The sequence below is a fragment of the Mauremys mutica genome, chromosome 1, assembly GCF_020497125.1.
Source record: "Mauremys mutica isolate MM-2020 ecotype Southern chromosome 1, ASM2049712v1, whole genome shotgun sequence".
NCBI lineage: Eukaryota > Metazoa > Chordata > Testudines > Geoemydidae > Mauremys > Mauremys mutica.
Genome location: NC_059072.1, coordinates 71,360,131 through 71,384,039, shown reverse-complemented (window position 1 = coordinate 71,384,039; position 23,909 = coordinate 71,360,131). Strand labels below are relative to the sequence as shown.

General features: G+C 43.4%; 1 protein-coding gene and 1 long non-coding RNA gene across 3 annotated transcripts in view; one reads left to right on the top strand and one right to left on the bottom strand.

Annotated features, from left to right (window-relative positions):
* Positions 1 to 494: 494 nt before the first annotated feature.
* LOC123376710 lies at positions 495 to 23,017 on the bottom strand. The gene is made up of 2 exons (XR_006581912.1): positions 22,872 to 23,017; positions 495 to 566 (listed from the first exon to the last, which is right to left on the bottom strand). It is a non-coding gene; the product is annotated as an uncharacterized LOC123376710 (long non-coding RNA).
* E2F7 (E2F transcription factor 7) overlaps positions 10,498 to 23,909 on the top strand; it is a 29,275-nt gene continuing 15,863 nt past the window's right edge. For both annotated transcript variants that reach the window (XM_045028861.1, XM_045028786.1), the window contains exons 1-5: positions 10,498 to 10,637; positions 11,312 to 11,404; positions 15,512 to 15,790; positions 19,900 to 20,068; positions 23,005 to 23,292. In XM_045028861.1, the coding sequence (XP_044884796.1) occupies positions 11,312 to 11,404; positions 15,512 to 15,790; positions 19,900 to 20,068; positions 23,005 to 23,292 (829 nt within the window). In that variant the 5' untranslated portion in view covers positions 10,498 to 10,637. The remainder of the gene's footprint in view (positions 10,638 to 11,311; positions 11,405 to 15,511; positions 15,791 to 19,899; positions 20,069 to 23,004; positions 23,293 to 23,909) is intronic.

The following is a 23,909-nucleotide window of genomic DNA, read 5'->3' as shown; positions in this document are numbered from 1 at the left end:
TTAACTCTCACTAAAACAAACAAATTAAGGGTCTGATCTTGCAATGTGCCGAACACCTCCCTTTTTCAGGTTTGGGCCCAAACAAAGGAACTGCTCTTCACAAATGAAATGTATAAGGTATTGCTCTTTCAATACCATTGCTTAACAGCTTTGTTTAAAAGGCTAATTGCAATTGTTTTTTGGATATAGGTCCATTTTTATCCAGGTACCTCAAATTTAGTGGGGAGCAGAGAGTGTTAAGTTCAGATAGCTGGTTGTAGGCCTTTTAATTCAAGGTAGGACTGACAAAAATATACTTTCATGTGCAACATAACCATAACATACTTGTTCTAGAAAATGGAATTCATAAAACATCAGAGCTACCAGAATCCTACAGGTAAAATGGATTCTACTGTGACATTTTTGCAGATGGAGAACTTATTCAAGTCATTTTGTTGTGCTTTGTCCCTGTACACAATACAGAACTAATCAGTACCCCTCCCCTTAAGAGCTTACAGTAATACTGCAATAGGCCTTCAAGTAGGTATAGTAGTGTGCCCACGTAGATTGGACTGCAGGATCAAAGCCTAAAAAGACAAAAAGAAAAAGCACAGGAGATCATCTTGGAACTGCTTTAACCATTGTATTTTAAATAAATGGGTGGGCAGTGCCAGTTCTATTGGTGTGGGCTAATTTGTGGAAGTAGTGAGTTTTGGGGACAGATTTCAAACAAGAGGTGGGCACCTGGTGTTTTGGGACACAGTGGATGTTCTGCAAGTAAATATAAAATCATTGCTGATAAAATTTGCAGATGGCAAAGATTGGTGGAGTGGTTAATAATGATAAGGACAGGACAGAGTAAAATTTATTTTGAGATTGAAAAGATCAAAATCAAAACAAAATGTTTCCATTGATCCAACCCAAAATTTTCAGTTTGTGAAAATTTAAGATTGTATTTTCACCCCAATTTTTTGAAATCTCAAAATTTTCTAGGATGGTAAAATCATTTCCCACTCTACCTCTACAGGGGAGTAGGGAGGTGATTTTACCTCTGTATATGGCACTGGTGAGACTGACAATGGAACATCTTGTACAGTTCTGGTGTCTGTGTTTTTAGAAACTGGTGTTGCAAATTGGTGATGGTGCAAGAAAGAGCCACAAAAATGATGTGAGGGCTGGAGAAAATGCCTTACACAGTGAGAGACTTAAAGAGCTCAATCTCTTTAGCTATCAAAAGAGACTGAGGGCAAGTCTTCACTATGGTGCTACATCAGTGCAGCTGCCCCAGTGGCTGCACCACTGTAGCACATCAGCATAATTACTACATCTCCACAAGAGGCAGAAGCATCCGTCTGGTCAGTGCTTAAGTCACTATAACTTATGTTATTCAGGGGTGTGGTTTTTTCACACCACTGAGCATCATAAATTACATCAACTTAAGCTGTAGTGTAGACCAGCTCTGAGAAGTTACTTAATTAGGGTAATAAGTACCTTCACAGGGAGAAAATACCTGGTACCAAAAGGCTCTTCCTCTACTAGAATTAAGTTGTAACACGATCCAATGGCTGAAAGCTGAAGCCAGACCAATTCAAATTAGAAATAAGGCACAACTTTTTAACAGGAAGGGTGATTAACCATTGGAACAAACAACCAAGGAAAATGGTGAATTCTCTCTTGCCATCTTCAAATCAAGACTGAATGCCTGTCTGAAAGTTGCATTCAATGAAAGCATAAATTGCTGGGCTCAATACAGGGGTAATAGAGTGAAATATAATGCTTGTATAATATAGGAGGTCAGACTATGATCCAATGACTTCTGGCCTGAATATCTAGGAACTTTTTCAAGAATGGGGGCAGAATGGCAAAACTACAGTGAGTGGTATTCCTTGTCAGAGTGAAATAGAAATGGGCCAGAGACAAAGGTGGTACAAAACTGAGGGGTAAGTACCCGTAGCTCTGTTTTCATTCTTGCCTGGATTTATCATTCTATTTGAGGAATACAATCAAGATATTTGTGGTACTTGAAGAGTTAGATGGTTTCACTATAACTATTTTGTTGTGTGATCCTTATAGATTTCTCTTGATAGCACATGCTATCATTAGGGTTACATTGGGACTTCCAGTATAACCTCTTCTTATGCTTCTAACTTTCAGAAAAAAATTCTCTTTTTCAGCTGAAGTTTTCTACACTTGATCTCAAAGGATTGAAAATGTGGGGAAAAAATACTCCGCTGTAAAATTATTTTTTTTTCCCCTGGACCCACAATTTAAAAAGCTGAACTTTCCAAGTGGCTGGGCCATAGAGAGAACTAGCCTCCAGAACATTTTGCACAATGAAAATGTAGCACTTAAGCAACAAAGAGCAGTTTTGAATATTTGTAGTACAAAATGTTCACTACATTTAGAGTTAAACTATTAATGTTATACAGGAATGTATGCATTTTTTATGCATTTTTTTTTTTTACTGGAGTTTCAAAGTTGAGTATGCAAACTTACAACCCTTGAATTAAAGTTAAAGCAGCGGAGACTGTGTGCCTTTGGGACAGAGATGATCTTATGATATGTCTCAGCAGCAATTAGTATAATGGGGTGCCAACTGTTATTGGGATCTCGAGATCTAATCAGGGGTGAAAGTAACTTAAGGGACTTACTGGTACACAGGGCCGGGGTCCTAAGCAGGCTGGGGAGGAGGGGTCCCTCAGGAGGAAGGGACAGTGCTTTTAAATCCCTGGGCCCTTTAAATCACTGCCACTACCCAAGGCCTCCCAGAGGATTCAGGGGGCCTGGGGCAAAGTTGGGGAGCTATGGCGCTTGTACTCACCCAGGGGGGGGTCCAGGTCTTTGGCGGCAAGGGGCCCTTCACTCCCTCCGCATCTTCGGCAGCACTGAAGGGCCCCCCGCTGCTGAAATGCCGCCGAAGACTCAGACCGCTGCTGGGCCATGGATCACGGGGCCCCTGTGGGGCCCGGGGCAAATTGCCCCACTTGCGCCCCACCCCCGGGCGGGCCTGCTGCTACCCTGGGGCTCCAGCTTTGGTAGCCACGGCTGGGAGCCCTGGGTCATTTAAATCCCTGCCGGAGCCCCATGGTAGTGGTAGCTGTGGTGGCAGCCGGAAGCCCTGGGGCTCCAGTGACAATTTAAAGGGCCTGGGGCTCCTGGCCGCCACCACTACCCCGGGGCTCTGGCGGCAATTTAAAGGGCCTGGAGCTCTGGTTGCAGTAGCGGGGGCCGGGAGCCCCGGGACCTTTAAATCACCGCTGAAGCCCCATGGTAACTGTAGTTGCGGCAGTGGCCGGGACTCTGGCAGTGATTTAAAGGACCCAGGGCTCTGGCTGCGGTAGTGGCTGCTGGGAGTCCCAGGCCCTTTAAATTGCTGCCGGAGCCCCAGGGCTCCCAGCTGCCGCCACTACCCCAGGGCTTCATCAATGGGGCTCTGACGGTGATTTAAAGGGCTAGGGGCTCTGGCTGCTGCCGAGAGCCCAGGGCCCTTTTAAATTGCCCACCTGGGGAAGCTGCCCCTGCAGGTACGGTACCAGCTTACTTTCACCTCTGGATCTAATGCAATATGAAACAAAAGAAATAAATTAAAATAAGTGTCTCTTTTCCGTAACAGAAACCTGTAATGGAAGTGGGGGATTGTGTTCCCCTGTGTCTTTATGATGTATAAAAGGAGATCTGAAAGGTTTCCCAACATTTTTTTTGGATTGTAAGCTGTCTCGGGCAGAGCCTGTTTCCATGTTTCTACAGCATCCAGTACAATAAGGCTTCAGTCCTGACTGAGACCTTTAGCTGCCATAATATAATCATTTTGATTTACTTTATATTAGATTCTTGAGTCTTTGTCCCTCCCTTATTCATGAAAGTCCATAACCAGATGAAGAACTAGTACAGTCAGTTTATGACTGACACCAAGCAAGTGAAATCTGAATCAGAGGGAAGAGATTTTTATTCAGAGAGCTTAGACATGTTTATTTTGTTAATATGTTTAACACAAATGAATGAGAAAACACTTGAGTGTAAGACTGTCATTGTTAAAGATTCAAGACCCTGTGAAAGCAGCAAGTTCGAAGAGTCGCATGATGAAGTGCAAGACTGATTCTGGATATTAGAGTTCTATTTCAGCCAAAGACTTCCTGTGTATCCTGGCAAGTCACTTGATCTACATCTCAGTTTCAATCTTTAACAAAAATAATGCTTACCTCCCTCAAAATAATCTTATGAGGTTTAAATGCATTAATGTTTACAAAGTTATTTGTACTCTTCAGATGGAAGGCACTACAGAAATATTAATAAATTAATATAAAATTGTGTATTTAAGTATTTCACTTGTAGCAGAATTTTTCTGTCGCCTCTGCCAGAGTATAGCATTTGTATTGTGCTACCTATATATTGTATAGCACTGGCATATTTAGCCCTATCCTGCATAAAAGAGAATATATTTTCAGGGTCTGCAACAGGAAAGAAAATTGAATTGCATTAAATTAACATATTTCGGTTTTATTTTTCAATAATCTACATGGCACGGCTCTAAAGAGCGAGTGTAATATAGGTTACACCGTAAAAATAGAAAAGTTACATGTGCTCTCCAGTCACCAAGAAATTTAAATAATCTTACAGAATGTTGCATCTTTACGTGAGACTCAATACAGTGGAGGAGTCAGAAATGAGTCAGTGTTGCTTAAATTTAGCATTTGACTTTTATAAGCCTATCCTGTGTGAGGTACTGGAATATTTGACATACATTGTACATATTATGTATGGCGATGCATATCAAAAAATGCTTCTAATTATTTACATGTTCACAGATACAATAGTTAATCTCTTCTCGAGAACAGCAAGATGGAATATCTAGAAAAGAAAATGTTGTTTCACCCAGTCCTTGTTCTTGTTAATTTACATGTTAAGCAATAGTGCAAAACATGACTTCCTGGAGATGATCTGAGTTATTACGTTACTGAAAGTAATAACTATCCCAAGTAATTAGTTTAAGAAATTACTACAATAGTGCATATTAGCCAATACAAACCTTCTCTAAAGGTGAACAAACTTAGAAGCAAATTTACTACAACTTGAAAATCACTTGTGACCTTCTGGTCTTGGAAACTGGCTTGTTTTGAGATTTTTAATTTCTGTATACCAGAAGAGAGAGTTACTACACGATACTGCTGCCACCAATATGTCCTGCTTAGGTTAGGGAATCCATCCAAACTAAATGGACACTTTTATGGGACTGGAATAGCAGTCATTGTTCCTCCATAAGCACTACCATTCCCAGTAATTGAAACACATAATTGCATATCAAAGGCCATGCCACTGTTCTTCCTCCCTCTACAGTCCACATACACATAACACTCACCCATGCTCCCCACAGCATGCACCAGCCTATCCAAGGCCTATGGAGACCACCTCCATAGAACAGAGGATTGCAGATTGTGGCTACTTTGACTGCACCTCTTCCCAATGTAGGGCTTCCGTGACAGAGGGCCTTTCAGTGACCACCCACAAGGGGCTGAATTTTACCCTGAAAGTAGGTTCCATTCTTTGGGTCCAATTCCACACTGGCTAATGGTTCATAAAAATCCAGTCCAGAGAGCTTTTGACTCAAGAATCTAAAAATCCAGTCCAGAGAGTGTCAGCGGATATTGGCTCACGTACCTCATTTTCTGAATCACGGCATCTTCACTACAGAGTTTTCCTTAGCTTACCAGAACACATTTAAGAGTAGTCAGACTAAATAAAACTGTTTACTTGCACTAGATGTTATCCATCAGAAAGCATTCTTGAGATTATTTTTTAAAATGCTTTTTGTGAATCAAGGAAGACACAGAGGAGTTCTCTAATCTGTATTTGTGGAGCACTACAGGAATCTTGATATTCTGTCCTACTACCAGCACAAGAGCTTTCATCTAAGGGTTAATCAGCAGCATTGTACGTGTCCAGTGCATGAAGTTCAGTTGCCAGGGTTAGTATGAGTGTAAAATGTTAAATAAAAATAAGTGATGGTACCAACTCTGATTTGAATTAGCCCTCCAAAAAATATTCCCAGTGAGCTTTAATATTAAGCAATTTATATTCAGAGACATCTTTAACTTAGAGCAAGAAGAGACAATGACCCAAGTGTCTATTAAAGGCCCTGGTTCCACTGAAGATGTTAGAAAACAGAGTAGCATTTTAAATGAGATACACAGTGTAGCCTATCTGACTCTAGCTCCAACTCCCTGGTCTCACACCAGTCTATACATGCCGATGCCTCTGTTTAATCACTTATAGATTTTAAGGCCAGAAAGGACCATTATGATCTTCTAATGGGACCTCCAGAACAACATAGGGCATAGAATTTCACCAAGCCATTCCTGCATCAAGCCCATAAACATCAACAAGCCCTTAAGCAACCAGAAGGTCATTGTTCTGGAACTATGGCCAATGCAGTTACACGCCAATTAGAAAGTCATTACTCTCAGTAAATTCACAGACTTTTGCCAGATTAGTAAATAATGTGCAGCTGTTTATGACTGATCAATAAAATCTATAGTTTTAAGAACAGAGATAAGATATCAATCAAGGTGAAAGTTTACTATATCAGGATAAATAATGGGTTTGTTAAATAGCACACTCATTTTTATCAGCCTTATAGGTAGGGTCCTACAAAATTCATAGCTAAGAAAAACACGTCACAGACCATGAAATCTGGTCTTTCCTAGTGAAATCTGGTCTTGTGTGCTTTTACCCTATACAATACAGATTTCACAGGGCGACCTCAAACCTGATCCAAAAGGGATTTGCAGGGGGCGTGCAAGGTTATTTTAGGGGATCACGGTATTGTCACCCTTACTTCTGCACTGCCTTCTGAGCTGAGCAGCCAGAGAGAGGTGGCTGTTGGCCAGGCCCCGAGCTCTGAAGGCAGTGTCCCAGAGCAGCACAGAAGTAAGGGTAATAGTACTGCAACCCCCTCTACAATAACCTTGTGACACCTCCACACGCACAACCTTGTGACACACACACCTCCTTTTTGGGTCAGGACCCCTACAATTACAACACAATGAAATTTCAGATTTAAATATCTGAAATCATGAAATTTACTATTTTAAAAATCCTATGACTATGAAATTGACCAAAATGGACCCTGAATTTGGTAGTGCCCTACTTATAGGGGAGTGCAGCTCACTGCAAAGGGTCCTCAGATCTTGAGCTTGCTTTTCCCCAACAGTCTGTCAGAACCAGTATCTGACTATAGTAAAGTGTAGTGCAAGATTCTTGTTTGGCCTGACTGTGAGTTCTTTCAGTTGGGTATGCTCTATGAGTCACTGCATAGACAGTGGCTCAGAGCTGTATTAGTTTACCTATTGGGTAGAATAAAGTTTTTCTTTTTAAAGTATGTAATTGCTGATATGAATGCAGAATTACTAATAATTTATACATTTGAATAAGACACTACCTTAGGTTGTGAATCACAAATTAGCATTCATTTTCCCATAAGGCACACAAAAAGCAATTAAAGAATTCCATGGTCTTTTTAAAGAAAGGAGTTTGTGTTTCATTCAGTTCAACAAACGATAGTGACCTGGGAACTTTCTCAGTAAATAACCTTGAAAGAAGAATAGAATAGAGCAGGGTACCATTCTTGATAAGAATAAGTAAATGAAGGTATCATCTGTACAATTCAATACCATTCATAATCCTGTTTCATAGTGATTAGACTTGTGAAATAAAGTTAAATTCAAAGCTCACTTCTGAGCAACAAATGCCATGTAATGACAAAAATTAATATTTTACAAGTTATTTATCAGAATTAGTGATTTTAATCAGATGCGAGAACTCCCGCAAAAGAGTCACAAGTAATTCAAGAAGGGACTCCTTCTGGAAAAGAACAAAAAAACCCCAAACAAAAACCACAGGACAAGTGCATCAGTATGCTTGTAGCTAAGGAAGCAAAAGGCTAATTATCTTACATACAAACTAAACATAGAAAACAAAAATCACTAACAAACTTGCATGCTGGAGACTTCTTCATGAATGCTCTAAAAGATCTCAAGTTTAGATTGAACATTTTAAAGTTTACTTTACAACTGTACAGCAGACATCAATTACAGTACTTTGCCATTTTCCCATCCCCTTTGAACTTGTAGTTGACATTGAGCCTCCACACTCTAGAAAAATAGGAACCACCCCTATCATTAGTTGCTGCGGCTCTCCCTAGTTTATCTTTATGCATTTGGAGTGCTATCAGACTGAATTTTGGGCAATATACTGCCCTTGCTTTCTACTGATGTTAGAGACAGAGTTCTCATCTGTGCTTACTATATATAGCCACTGATTAAAATTTGCTGTTATCCCAGTTTCTTTCAATGCTCATAGTACACTCTGAACCATTCATGGAGGCATACTAACTGTCTGAAGTTGTGCTCTGGGAACAATCACATGCAAAGTGCAATATCTTGTTAGGGTGAATTTTTCCAGGGCAAATAATTCTTCTGGTCTTTGAGAGGACAATTGGACATTTATTTCTGTGTCTCTTGAATGGGGGTGGCAGGAATCACTCCAGAGGGAATTCTATGAAGAATTTGTGTCAAGACCTTTGCCTTCATAGAAGCATATGCTTATTTTAGTATTTAACCTTTCAAACAGACTGGGTGAGATTGTGAGGAATTACCTCATGTTTAAAGTTCTAAGTACTATGTTGTAGATTCCCCTCTTCACTCACGTGTATCTTCTGACTAGACTGCATGAGGGTTAGACTGGATGATCCTTGCGGTCTCTAACCCTATGGTTCTATGACTATGTCAGTCAGCTAACATTGATCCTGTTCATAAACACACAGTTATCACATGCAGTAACCTGGCCTGTTTTTAGCGACTGGAGGCCGCAATACAATCTGGATCCTGATCCACATCCCCTCCAAGTTTGGGGGCATTTGAATCCAGGCAGCTTTGGGTCCACCGGAACCCGTCCCAACCACCAAACTGTGCTCTTAGAATCATAAGGTTAGAAGGGACCCAAGTCTAGCCCCCTGCCAAGATGCAGGATTTGTTGTGACTAAACCATCCAAGACAGATGGCTTTTGAATACCTCCGGTGAAGGAGCTTCTATGACTTTCCCAGCCAGTTTGTTCCATTGTCCTAATGTTCTTACACAGTTAAGTTTTTCCACTGATTTAATCTAAATCTGCTATGCTGTACTTTGAACCCATTGCCTCCTGGCTTGTTCTCTGTTGCAGGACAAAACAACTTTTCTCCATCTTTTTATGGCAGCCTTTCAAGTATCCTATCCTGTTGCCCCACCCCCTTAATCGCCTCTTTTTCCCAACTAAACATATCCAGTTCCTTCAGCCTTCGCTTGTATGGCTTGCATTCCATCCCTTCGATCATCTTTGCCGCTCACTTCTAGAGCCTTTCTAGTTTCTCTACATCCTTTCTATACATTGGTGACAAAAATTGGACACAGTTCTCCAGCCAAGGCCTAACCAGCACTGAGTAGAGCAGTACTGTGTCACCTCCCCTGACTTGCACACAATGCCTCTGTTAATGTAACCAAATTAGTGTTTGCTTTTTTTTTTTTTTTTTTTTGCAACAGCCTCGCATTGCTAAGTCATGTTGAGGCTGTGATCCACCTCAACTCCCAGATCCTTCTCAGCCGCCCTGCTGCCAAGCCAGTTATCCCCCATTGTGTATTTGTGCATTTGGTTTTTCTTCCCTAGCACCTTACATGTTGAATTTCATTTTGTCGTCTATGGCCCAGTTCTCCAATTTAGCAAGATACCTCTGACTTTTAGCTCTATCCTCCAAAGTGTTTGCAACTCTCCCGCCAGCTTTGTCTCATCTGCAAGCCTGATCTTTTCAAACTCCGCTATACAGTTGTACAGCAAACTTTTGATAAGATCGATTCCTAACAGTGAAGGTCCGGTTCTGTTTCGGAAAGCAGGCGGATTTGAACGGCCTCCCAGCTCAGAAATGCAGAGGAGCCCCGACGGGTGAGGCGGATGGCAGCAGGGAGCGCGTCCCTAGTGACTTGAATTCCAGTGGCCGGGGAAGCGGCTGAACAATCCTCCACAGCAGGCAGCTGGGCAGGGGAAAGCGAAGCGGCTCCGCGCTCCCCCCACCCCCGTGATCTCCGCGGCGGCTCCATCTGTTCCCCGCCTGGGCTCCCACTAGCAGCGCTCCAGCGGCCCATTCACGCCTAACAAAGGGCCGCCGCCCCCCACTGCCCGGCCCTCTGCGCCGCGCCGCAGCATCCCAGGTACCAAGGTGGGCGGGGGAGGCGCGAGGAGGAGGAGGCGGCGGGGAAGGGAGCGAAAAGCGGCCGCCGCCGCCGCCGGAGAGAGAACGCGCCGACTCTAGCGCCAACTCGCCGACTGCCGGGCGGCGCCGCTGATTGGCGGGGCCCGCCGCGGGAGCTCCCCGGCCGGCCGCCGCTGATTGGCCGGATTGTAAAAGTGTGTCTCAGGGCGCCAGAATAGAAGCTTTAGCGCCGAGTGGCATCTCCGGGCAGCAGCAGCGGCGGCGCCGGCACGTTGCGGGGGGGGCGGCAGCGGCTGGGCACAGGGCGCTCTCCTCTCCCGTCGCTGCCCCCCATGCACCCCCCGCCTCCCGGCTGCTCTGGAGTGCGTGGCGCTGCTGCGCGGGAGGCCGCGAGCGAGAGCCGGGAAGGGCTGGATCCCCGAGGTAAGCGCTGACGAGCCGCGGGGGAGGGGGCTCGGCCCCCCACTACAGCCTCAGCCACTTCTGGGGGCTTGCCCCGCACTCCCGCTGTCGCTCCGGGCCGCCGCACTTGGGGAGCGGAGGGGGGGGGGCTGCTCCGAATTGAGCCTCCAACTGCATCAGCAGGTACGAGCCTCCCCATCTCTCATGCCTGAGGACTTGGGGGTTCAGTGCCAGGGGCAGCCAGGCAGCCCCGCTTCCTCCCGCCCGCTGCACCGGGGCAGCGAGCTCCCCCCGCCGGGGGCGGGCTGGCCGGCCGGCCGCTCTTCTGTCCCATTCATTCAAAGCCGCGATTCCTCCAGGTTCTTTGCGCCAAAACTAACTGCCCCGCAGGAGACCCTGAGCGCTGCTGACTCAGTCGCCGCCGGCTCCCACCGAGCTGGGGTAGCTCGCTCAGCCGCCTTCCCTCCCCACCCACTGCAGCCGTGTCCCACGGGGTTGATTTTCTGACGGAAAGGCTGATTCCCCGGGGCTAACGCTGAGAGTTTGTGACGGTCACGGGAGGGCAGCTGCAGGCTGCCAAGGTCACCTTTTGGGGATGGGAGGGAAACTATAGATTAGCCTCTGGAAATCGGGGTGGGGTTTGTTTTTTAATGAAGTAATATCAAACTTAACCTGTGCAACTTTATAACTTACAGATGGAGGTAAGTTGCTTAACACTAAAAGACTTGATCAGCCCAAGACACACAAGAATCGATCTGGCAGCTGAAGATGGGGAAAATGCACAAAAGGTGAGTAAAGGGACATAGATAACACTTAACAGTGTTTTTTTAGTAAGATTTATGGCCAATACTGCAACACCAACACCCCAGGACTTTGAATTTTGTTGCAAAATCTATTGTAGCTTGAACTACCTTTGCTATTTTTTTCCCCCCCAGGTGAATGGACTGTAGTAGGTTCTGAAAATGGTTTTAGCACATTACAGAAATGTACTAGTACTTGTTAGAGATGAATATAACCTACTGGTGTGTGGCTATTTAAGAATACAAAACTATTCTTTACAGGACTATTTATGTCTAGTTCCCACTGACCTTTGAGATAAGGCCAAAAGTAGTAAGTTTGCCCTCTTAAACACCAAGACTCAAATATAACATTGTAATATTCTTCCCACTCTCTGCCATTTTAGTTTCCTTCCTTCCCAGCTCAGTTGCCCCAGTCAACATTCAAGTTGATAATTTTGGGGTGGGAAATAGGAGACATCTTGACTTTTAAATTTTAATGAAAGGCCCATTTCCCCTCCACCCCCTTCCCCTTTCAAGGAAGTAGTCAAGAGTTTAGTCAGGATTAATTAAAGAGGACATTAACAATACCTCTGCCATCTGGGGAAAGGATTACAGAAAATCCTATGTATGAAGCCATATTGGGTAACTGTGTATGGAGCACACTGAGACACAGTCACATATGGTTGTGAAAGGATGCAGAAAGCATAGGCTTAGATGAGGCAGGGTTAGACCCAGCCAAAATAGTTTTGAAACAGGTCTAAGGTGAGTAATGAGGCAGATGCCTCTGAAGATGTGCTTCCCATTTAGTCAGGAGCACATCATTTAAATATCCCCTCCCCAGGGCATTTCTGTAAGCTTCCTGCTGTCTTATTATAGAGCATAGAATACACATAAGTGCACTAGGAACTAGTTGTGTGCATTAAGGTTAAAATCTTACGGGGCTGCATGTTTAAAAAAAGCTTTCAGGATTGGCAGTATTGTTGTTTGCCAATCCAGACTGACGGACAGCAGCATCACGGCTCTAGCTAGCCTTTAAACAGATTGTCAGCTAAGACACTGCATCAATGTGACCACTTCACCTTGGCACTCTACTCCTGATGGAACATTATATTTTATGCACAAAGCTAGCAGACTTCGCATGTTTCAACAGAGATTTAATAACTGACAGTGTAGTAAGGTCTCCTACTACTGAGACTTAATTTTACAAAGGATACTCTAGTAAAACAAGAATAAAACTATGCTACAGTGGTCAAAATAAATTAAAACAGGAATAATGCCTCAGTATAACCACTTCATTTTACTTGCTAACATGCAAAATTCAGTGGATCCCCAGTTGGTGCAATTTAGTGAGGGTCTACCCAAATAAAGATTTTCCACCTCCACATAAAAATGAACAATAGCTATATGCTACAGTCTTCTTATGAATCAATACATTAATAACACACCCAGCACTGTGAGACTTGCCCATTTCCTATTCCTCTAAAGATTTTTTTTTTTATTCCTGTCTACATAACCAAAATTGTGTCTACCTATTTTACATTCCCTTTGTGCTTTCAACCTACCTTCTCTCCTTGGAAGAAGAGGCATCCCAGAATCTCCTTTTTACCTCTTTACACATACTATGAATCCATATGGTTAACAGAAAATTTGGGCTCTAAAGACCTCCCAAGGACCATATGGGACTGGGAAAAAGATAAACTGGGACAGGTGAGTCAGTGAGGAGGATAAAGATTTCAAGGGTAGGTAGTAGGTACATGTTTTGAACCCATTTACAGCTTCAGCCATTACTTATCGCTGCTCAGTGTAATGTTTGTACACCTGGGTGAATTAATGGGAGCTCAGTGGGATAACTTTCAAGTAACTGGATTGCTAGTTCTAGGTATCTGCTTTTGTTATAACTACATTAGCACCAAGCATAATGAAAAACAGCTTTATATAAAGGTGGGATTTTTTCCCATTTTAGATTAAGTGTTGAATCCTTGCCACATTTGAAATTGCAAGAATATATTAAGTGGATTAACTATACTGAACATGTATACCAGGAAGCACCATGGCCCTTACCTTGAACCCTTTTTGGCAGTGTTTTAAGTCACAACACTCATCTGAAATAAAAATATCTTTCTTTACATTCTTGTGGATAATCGAATTGGGCATTATAATATTTTTTATAATCATTCTGAACATTCAGAGCACAGTGCCTTTTCCTAGTCTTTGGATGTCTGTCCTCATCCCCAGATGGCAAACTATGGAAGGCTTTCTATTAGGAGCAGTAACATCTGGCTAATTTTTAACTTTAAAATCCAGTTTCTGCATTCCAATTAAATTGACTAAACTAGTGCAGTAGTTTAAACAAAATTCCATGGTGTCTCCTTATCAATTAGCTATAATTCTCGAGCCACTAAGAATTGAACAGAGCAATAGTTTTAGCTGAAATTCATATAAAAACTTATGCCTTTTAGATAGCTATTCCATCTTGTACACTTTTCTGTAAACTTAATGCCTTATAGCACCAACAATGAAAATGAGACTACTATTGTAATAATATCTATCCCAAAAGTTCTATTGTGTATACTTGGTTATGTTTTTAAAATTCATTTTGCAAAGATTTTAAAACACCACTAGTCAGAGGTGCAGGAATTTATGATCAGTTCAGGACAAACACCAAGAACACTGCTTGACTGAGGGACCAGTAACTGTTTCAGGGTCTCATTTCTAGTCCTTATAGTTTAAGGAGACTTAAAGGCTTGGCTTCTAAGAACAGCAAGTTGTGAAATCTGATATTAATTTCTGGTTATCATTTTACTTTCTTCATCTCTTACCTCTCACTTCATCTGAGATATCTGCAACCAGTATTTCAAACTGCTAGATTGAAAAACTGAGTCATAGCATTTGAAAGCCAGCAAGTGCCATTTTTAATCCATGTAAAGCATCGGAGAGAAGTTATTAAATGGTAATCAGAATGATTTAATGTCTGATGTCTTGTGAACTCCCAGGGCTAGAAAAGTTTTGGTAGGGCTTTAGTACCACTGGCTTTCTCTAGGTACTGGTCAGTCCAGAATCAGTGATCAGAACAGTAACAAAGAAAAATCCAGTGGTAGCTGGCAGGTTCAGTAAACAGATTAGATCCATTGACTTTAGGTTAACTGTGTTTGATCTGTTGCCCACTGATAATACTCTGTTGCAGCAAAGGAAACCCAAGTAATATTGTCATATTTTTCTCATGCTCTCCATCCTGTTAGTGCAGGGTGAGAAACCTGTTCAACTAGTGGAGTGGGGGAAGTACCTGTTGCTCAAAAGCTGCTTTTCCCGCTAATTAAGGAATGACATTGATGCCTACTTGAGTCAGTCTGTCTAAGTTAGTTGAAAGTTGCTCTGTAACACAACTTTTGTGGTAGTGGGAATGGACAAAAGGGTAGTCATAGCCTCATTCCTGTATAAGAACCTAAAGGAAAAATGAGCATCAGATCATGTAGCTGGGGGCAAGGAGGGAATTCTTGTTCTTACCTTACTTTGAGAACAAGTCATATGTAGATTTCTCCTTCCCAGCAGCTTGCTTGACTATAGTTAACACTTCTTTATATAATTTTCATTGTTTTGAGCAGCAGATACTTTAGCAATTTTCTTCCATTAGGGAAGTGTTCCATCTGGGCTGAGTAGAGTGAAATCCCCAAAAAGGGCTTTCCGTTATGGAGATTCCAGAATAGAATGCTATGTTTTTTTCTAAGTGCAGTGTAACTAGTGAACTATTTAAGCTTCAGTCCAAATTCAGCCGGAAGACATATGGCTCCAGGGGATAAACTGGGTTAATAATTTGGACCAGTAGGTTTACAATTGTGGCACAGTTGGCTTATATGAAAAGGCAAAACAGAGAAGTCTGACAGACAACAGGTTTGACTGATTGACTTCATCTTAAGCAATTCATGGTGGCATCTTATCTGCATTGTACACTAATGTATGGTATACACTTTGCTGCATCTGACGCTAATAAGAGCTGTGCTAAATATAACCTTGGGACTGTCAGAGCATGATGGCACTCTTTACCTTCATACGAACAATGGCATTGACTGGTGGATTGTGTTGCTTCTCTTCAACCCTAAACAATCCTCTTTTTAATAGGAAAACATATTTGATCAATCCAGAATGACCCCAAAGACTCCCATGAAAAACGAACCAATTGATTTATCAAAGCAAAAGGGCTGCACCCCAGAAAGAAATCCAATTACACCTGTTAAGCTTGTCGATAGACCTCTGGCAGATCCATGGACCCCCACAGCTAACCTGAAGATGCTTATTAGTGCTGCTAGCCCTGACATGAGGGACAGGGAAAAGAAGAAAGAGCTCTTTAGACCAATTGAGAACAGTGAGCAGAATGATGCTTTTCCTGATTCTGTACAGGTAAGAGACTTGACCTAGTAAGCTTGGACATAACTGACACACAATGCCCTCTACTTGCTGCAGGCTGACTAGTTAGTTTATATTTTATTACTTCGTTTTTTAAAAATAATGCTATTTCCTCAGTCTTTCTGCCACTCACCTTTACAAGGAATAGAGAGCAGCACTATTTGAAAGCATCCACAAAGATGACCATTTATATAGCAACACCAATGTGCAAGCCATTTCAGACAAAGATCACCATCTTAAAAGCTTACTGTCTAAGTATTTCTTCAGATACTCAGACTGGATATGGTTACTTCCCCTCCCTCGCTAATTATATCATTTTCAAACTAAGGCCTAGCCACAATGAGAGGAAAACTGCCAAGTCAGTTAAACAGACTCAGCATAACAGCTCATTTGGCTACTGTACAACTGTTTTAAAGACAGGCTAACCACGTCTTGGGCATTTTTATAATTGTGGCTTTAGAAGCTGTATACCTTAGCCACACTGGATTGGCAAACCATATTTATACCTCATTCAGCAAAACACAGCTAAACATCTAACAGTCAGGATGAGGGTAGTCAAAAATTACACCTGAATGGTTTCCTGCGTAAACAGGATTTTATATTCAGCATTGTTGTTGTTTTTTTTGCTAGGGGATTCTGCTCCCCATCCTTCTTCTTTGTTTTTTGTTTAAAAACCAAAACAAAAAACCCTCTAAGCATCTTGAAGCAGGAGGAGAGCAATTTTAGCTTTTATCCAACAGCTTTTATCCTCCTCTCATTTTGTTTCTTTCTCCAGGAACCACTAGCTCCCCATTCCAAGTTATTGCTCATAAGATGCCCCTTTTGCCAGTGGTTGCAACATCAGCAACATGAAACTAGAATCTAGTCACTAGGCCCTCGTTCTAAGAAAAAGCTATTTTATAGGCATAAAGGCTCACATAATTCTTTAGGATCAAGTATGGCACTGAACCTGTTTGAACACTGGTGGGGGGGAAAGACAGAGCTGGGGCAAGCAGACTAACAAAAAGTTATTTGAAAGATCACTCATAACTCAGCTTTCAACAAGCAGCGTGTACAGAAATATGCTACATTAAATTTTAGTTGTTTCCTTCTCCAAAAGGATAACTGAAATAATTGCTAGGTTTGGTGAAGCAGTGTGGCCTAGCAGACAGAGCACTGGACTGAGGAGTCTTAGGTTCTAGTCTAAGCTCTGCCATTGCCTGCTGGGTGATCTGGGCAAATCACTTCACCTCTGTGCCTCAGTCTGCCCATCTGTAAAATGGGGATAATAATGTTGACCATATTTATAAATAGGGCCCTAGCAATTTCACGGCTATAAAAAAAACATGTCACAGGCTGTGAAATCAGTCTTTCCCCATGAAATCTGATCTCCCCTGCTGGTGGTAGCCTGGGAGAGCTCAGGGCAGTTGGGACTCGAGGCTTCTTCCCCCCGGGCGCCTGCCGGGGCTCAATGTCACCCAGTCAGGGTTTCCACACTGGGGCTGGGGCACCCATTTTTCCAGGAGGCCCCCAAATTGTCCAAGGGCCCCTGCCTTAAATCTGTCTGGCCCTGGACTAGCACCTAGGAGCCACAGCTGAGGCACTCCTAGCAGCATGGGGGAGATCCTACCCACCACCACCTCCTGGAACCTCCTCTAACTGCAGGAAGCTCAGAGGCTGCTGCCTAGGCAGCACAGAAGTGAGGGTGGTAATCTTGGGATGCTCCCCACCCCCACAACAGCTTTGCAACCCTCCAAAGTCCCATTTTGGGTCAGGACCCCCACAGTTACAACACAGTAAAAATTTCAGATGTAAACATCTGAAATCATTAAATTGACCGATTTTAAAACCCTCTGGCCATGAAATTGACCAGTATGGACCCTGAATTTGGTAGGGCCTTATTTATAAAGCACTTTGAGAGCTACTGCTGAAAAGCCATATAAATATTATTATTACGCATTTTAAAAAGTAGTTATTGACTAAATAGTACAGTAAAGTTTGTTTAAAATACTTGAAGCAGTCATGTGCACAATAGCTGAATTAAAGTACAGTCGAACCCATTTATCTCGACCTCGGTTAACTTGCCAATCCTATTAACTCGAGGTTTTACAAGTGGAACCGCCAAACTCCCTCTTTATCTTATGGGTTTCTCATCCCTTATGTCGATTTGCCCAACCCTAATATCTCGAGCCCGGCTCCCCGCGTCCCCAGCCGCCCGCTCCCTGGCTCTCCAGCCGCGCGGTTCCCCAGCCGCCTGCTCCCCGCGTCCCCAGCCGCCCGCCCGGCCCCGCATACCTGGTCCCCGCCCGGCCCCGCATACCCGGTCCCTGCCCGGCCCCGCCCGGCCCCGCATATCTGGTCCCCGCTTTGCCTGCCGCCTGCCCGCCCGGCTCCGCTTCGCCGGTCCCCGCTTTGCCGCCCGCCCCTCCGCCCGGCTTCGCTTCACCGCCCGCCCGGCCCCGCATACCCGGTCCCTGCCCGTCCCCGCCAGCCCGGCCCCGCATACCCGGTCCCTGCCCGGCCCCGCCCGGCCCCGCATACCTGGTCCCCACTTTGCCTGCCGCCTGCCCGCCCGGCTCCGCTTCGCCGGTCCCCGCTTTGCCGCCCGCCCCTCCGCCCGGCTTCGCTTCGCCGCCCACCCGCCCGGCCCCGCATACCCGGTCCCTGCCCGTCCCCGCCCGGCCCCGCATATCTGGTCCCCGCTTTGCCTGCCGCCTGCCCGCCCGGCTCCGCTTCGCCGGTCCCCGCTTTGCCGTCCGCCCGGCTCCGCTTCGCCGCCCGGCCTCGCATACCCGGTCCCTGCCCGTCCCCGCCCGCCCGGCCCCGCATACCTGGTCCCCGCTTCGCCTGCCGCCCGGCCCCGCTTACCCGGTCCCGCTTCGCCTGCCGCCCGGCCTGCTTACCGGGTCCCGCTTCTTTGGCTGCCCGGCTCCGGGTCCCCGTCCACAGTCGCCCGGCCCGCTTCCCCGTCCGGCTTCGCCGGATCCAGCCACGTGCAGGCACCGCGGTAAGGGGGCAGGGAGGGGGTGTTGGAGAGAGGGCAGGGGAGTTCAGGGGTGGGGGGTGGATAGGGGTTTATCTCGATCATCGGTTATCTGGACTATTTTTGGCAAACCCCTAGGCCGGCGACATAACAGGGTTCAACTGTATTTTGAACTTCTGAACTACCATATTTCAGCTTTTGTTAAATTTACCTTCATGAATCTTGTATAGATTACAAGAACATAAGATGAAAACTGCAGTTTTCAAACCATTTAAAAACCAAGGTCATTTATTCCCAAGCATAATATGTTGCAAGGGGATTCATTACTCATGCTGCAGTAAGAGCTAGTTAAGATACTGAAAGTCTTAAGAGTAAAAAAGTTCACAGGCAGTTGACATACACAACTTCACTCCAACAAGAAAATCAATACTTCAGAATTACTAGTCCAAATAAAAATTACAGTCAGTTCATTGTTTAGGGGTTATTGTAACAAACATACCTTCTTATACCTGAGGTCTCCAGCTTTCAGGAATACTACAAGGGCCTACTCATTCTTTTCCATAGGATTTTATTCACTTAACAGCCTGCCAAAATGTTCAGGCAGCTGAATTTTATCCCCCCAGAACTAGGGTCACATGCCTCTGAGCTCTTAAAGCGATATACCCACAAAAAGAAGGATGGTGAAATTTCTGTGCAGAGGTTTTTCAGGAGCCCTCTGCTGGTTGGTAAACATCTCTGGTCAGTGACACTCCAAGATGTGTGCAGAAATTATCCTTTTTATAGTCTCAGAAGGGACTGTTACTTCCAAATAGGGTCTTATCTATTGGTGGTGGGAACATAGTTACACCTTTTGTGTCCTCCAACACCTGGCCATCATGGGTTGTCCTTGTAAATGCTTTCATAATGATCTCCACTGTGTCTGGATTTTAGATAAAACCAGTTCATGAGTCAAAACATGTGACCCAGGTGCTTAGAGAGATGATCACTTTCTAAGCCTGTATGAAGGCCCTTGGGCATGTGTATTTTTTCTTTTGTAACAGTAGTCTGAGCTTGAATGTTAGAATCTGAAATGTTCCCTATTTTGCTATTGTCATGCCTGTTGAAGCTCTACAATAAAGGAATAACATTTATTTTTCAACAGTATGATATGGTAGATGATGGCACAGTGGATGAATTTGAAAAGCAAAGACCCAGCAGAAAACAGAAGAGCTTAGGACTCTTATGCCAAAAGTTTCTAGCTCGCTACCCAAGTTACCCTTTGTCAGCAGAAAAATCTACCATTTCTTTGGATGAAGTGGCTTCTAGTCTTGGTATGTATGCCTGAAATAAATGCTGCAAGAACTGGACAACTTTAGTCTTTTAAGATATGTCTACCACATAAAGGCACTTAAAGTAAAATAGATCCCATTTAAAAGAACTGACCTATTCGCAGAATACGTTTAAGGTCTGATTTTTGGGGGGGGGGGGGAGGTGCTGGATGCGCCCTTCTAGTTAAATTAAGCAAGAGCTGCAGGTGCTCAATACTTAAGAAGATCTCTACCACTATATTATTATATAACCCTATCATTTAAAAAAAAAAAGTTGCAAATCAGTCTGAGTGCTCTCATGGTGAACTAATCCTGCTGCTAAATATGTATGCCTAGATTTTTATTTTCCTGCTAATTGAAGTCTGAGAAATAAGCAGCAGGGTTTATAAAGAACAAATCATACAAAAGAACTGTGGCGAATTTTTGGATAGAACTACAAATTGGTGGATGAGGGAAATCAGTAGGTTTTATATCTTGATTTCAATAAATCATCCAATACAGTAGCTTCCAGAATCTAAATAGTCAAATTGTCTTGGATGTGAATAATGTCTTGCACACTGAAAACTGGCAGAAAGACTGCCATTTATCATTCCCATTTTTGCAATGTGTTGAACTGGGTGGAGGCATCTAGTGGTGTGGTTCAGGGACCAATGTTAGCTTTGGTTGTCTTTAACATCCTCTTTAGTTATCTGCAAGAAGTAAACTGCATGTGGGAGCTGTTGTGAACCTCATCCAGGATAAAAAAATAATACAAAGGGACCCAGAGAGACTATAGATAATAGAGATTGCATTTATTCAGGCTGAGTCTTATTTTGCTAAGTATTGCATCTGAGAAAAATAATTCAGATTTATTTCATAGGAAAGATAGCAAATTAGACAAGAACTTGCAGAAAATTCAATGCAGTTTTTATATTTTGGGAAGAAGGATGGAGAGGGAACAGAGATGGGATTTCCTCCCTGTGTGGCTCTGGTGAGACAGCTCCTAAAGTACTTAGCGAAACATAATAGAATGCAGAAAAGAATAAATAATAGATAAGGACTGATTTTTATGGTAATCATTTTTTAAGAATTTTTTTAAATGAATTGTTTTAAATATTAGAGTTATCCCCATTTAATATGAAATCCCAGTGCTCTGCCCTCATGAAGCTGAACACATGTAGTCCTCCATTGCTAACTGGAAATGAAATTACTTGGGTTTTTTTCCTTTTGAGGAATATTTCATTGGTGACTTAAAACAAAGGAGTTTGTTTAAATGTACTAGTAGAGTTTGTGTCTTATTTAAAATAGTGGTTGGTTTTCGCCTTTGGTTTTCATTTCCTATACCACTGCTGATCTTTGCGTAGCAAATAATGGCTTCAATGTAGATTTTGCCATCAATAGATAAGGCTGTATTCACACAGCTCCTAGCTATGAAAAATCCATTTATGAGTCACAGCAGTACACAGTGCTTCCCAGGCTCTGCTCAGGGCCTATGGTACCTGGGCAGCCTTCATTAATAGGGTTCCCAATAGTTCTGTGGCCACAGATTAAAACTACACCTCTCTGTCTTCTCTCATGGGTGCAGCCAGAGAAGTGTAAACACCATCTTCCCGATCCCAGGGTTAAAGTGCCTGGGGTACAGTCTCTCCCTGTGATAGAAGTGTATGAGTCAAGCCTACAGGTTTTAGCTTAGATGTCTGTCTGTTCCCTCCCTTCCTGTTTATCTACAAATTCTTCAGCTAATATCACTGCAACTCTCCTACTAAATAAATCTTATTGTGAGGGATCTGATCCTGCATTCCTTGTTCACCTAAAATTCCCACTGAAGTCCATAGGAATGTTAAAGGAATGTTAAGAAGTGCAGGATCAGACTGCAGATGGAGACTAAAATTATCTCAATACATTACAGAGTGCATAGATTCTCACTGATTCTAGCAACTTAATCTTGTTTCTTCTGAACAGCTTCTTGGCCTATTGGCAGAATACTGAGATCTGGGATGGGAGGGAGCGTGACAATTTTTTCTCACTTTGCTAAAAATATATATCTTGATCTTATTTGTTTTTGGGATTCAGTGCCTGTGTTTGGGGGCAATGTGGGGCTGGGAATAATTGTACAAATATCTTGACAATGTGCCATCAACATAACACCAGTATGCTGGCAAGCACTGGAGTTCTATGCAGCGAATCATGCAGGAGAGGGTTTATGGTGCCGGTGCTCAAAGGAACTAGTCGTGTAAAATATGTCTGCATATGTATAGCACTCAGTACTTTAGTAGCACATTTCACTCAAAATATCTCCATGCACTTTAAAACACTAACAAATTGGAAAGTCCCAGTACCCACATTATTATCTATATTTTATGGGTAAACATTAGGGAAATCTTTCAAAACTTCTCACCATTACTAGTGCTTGTTCTGCTCCACTGCTGGTAGTAATACTGTGAGCCCTAAGCAGACAGCAGTTGCCAGCACTTATCATTTAGACCAGTTCTTAGTGGGGTTAGATGACTGTTTAAAATGGTGGCTGCAGGCATTGGCCTGGTTGTGTTCAAGCTCCAAACACTGCTAACACTAGTAGAGCTGAACCAGAGTTGGTACCTATGGGGAATTTTTGAAAATTTTTCCTTTGTGTAGATGAGGTCAGAGATTAAAATCTAGCTCTTGCTCCCACTGAAGATTATAGGCCCTGTTCTCCATTGCTTTACATGTTGACATATTTGACGGTGCCTGTAATTTACACAGTACTACACAAGTGCAAGGCAATGGAAAATCAGGCCCGGTGGCTATACTCCCATTGATTTCAGTAGGAGCAAACTCTGTGACTTACCCAGGGAAATGATGGAAGAGGGAACTTGCTGTGAGTAGATCTTGTTCGGTGCGCGATTATACAAAAAGGAGGCGAGAGTAGAAGCATGTTTAAAAATGGGGATGCTTTTAAGTCTCTTTCTTCCTTAAAACAGGAGTTGAGCGTAGGCGCATCTATGACATAGTGAATGTTCTGGAATCGTTGCATCTTGTTAGCCGTGTGGCCAAGAATCAGTACTGTTGGCACGGACGACACAGCCTGAGTCAAACTCTAAAAAACCTTCAGGAAATAGGAGAGCTCCAGAAGTACGAAGAACAGATGGCTTACATCCAGCATAAAGAGCAGGACCTTGAGTATAAATCTGGAGACTGTAAAAAGGAGACCTTTCCGGATTCCCAAGACAGACAGTTACTTGACTTTTCGGAGGCAGATTGCCCCTCTGGTAAGCTGACTAATGGTTGATGTGTACAGATGCAGTCATAGTGTTCAACATACAGTGTGGCTTTTTTCTTATTTAATTGATTTATTTTTTTAAATGTAAAATGCACAATATTGCGTGTGAAAGGTGCTGAATTCACCACTTTAGAGATAAGGCTCCTCTTTTTATTCACAGTGCAGGTACAGCACAGATGGCAGCAATTCCAGTCTTTCCCCTCTCACTCAGTGGCCTGTCCATGACAGGTCCCTCGAAACACGTATTAACTAGTTATGCTAAACAATCTATTCCACCTTGTATATAGCCGTGACACTCTGAGTAAGTTTCCAAGACCTGAAAAAGAGTTCTTTGAAAGCTTGTTTCTTTTATCAACAGAAGTTAGTCCAATAAAAGATATTACCTCACCCACCTTGTCTCTCTAGTTTCCATAACAGCCTTTTGTGAAGGACTTTGTCAAACATTTTGTTTCTCTCTTTCCCCCTCTCCTCTTCTGACTGGTAAATGCTTTGTTCTCACCTATAACAGAGGGCCAGAACTTCCACTCTGTTACACTGGTCAAATGTTGATATAAACTCCATGGCACTCAACAGTTATACCGTAATGAAGCAGGGAATCAGGTCCAG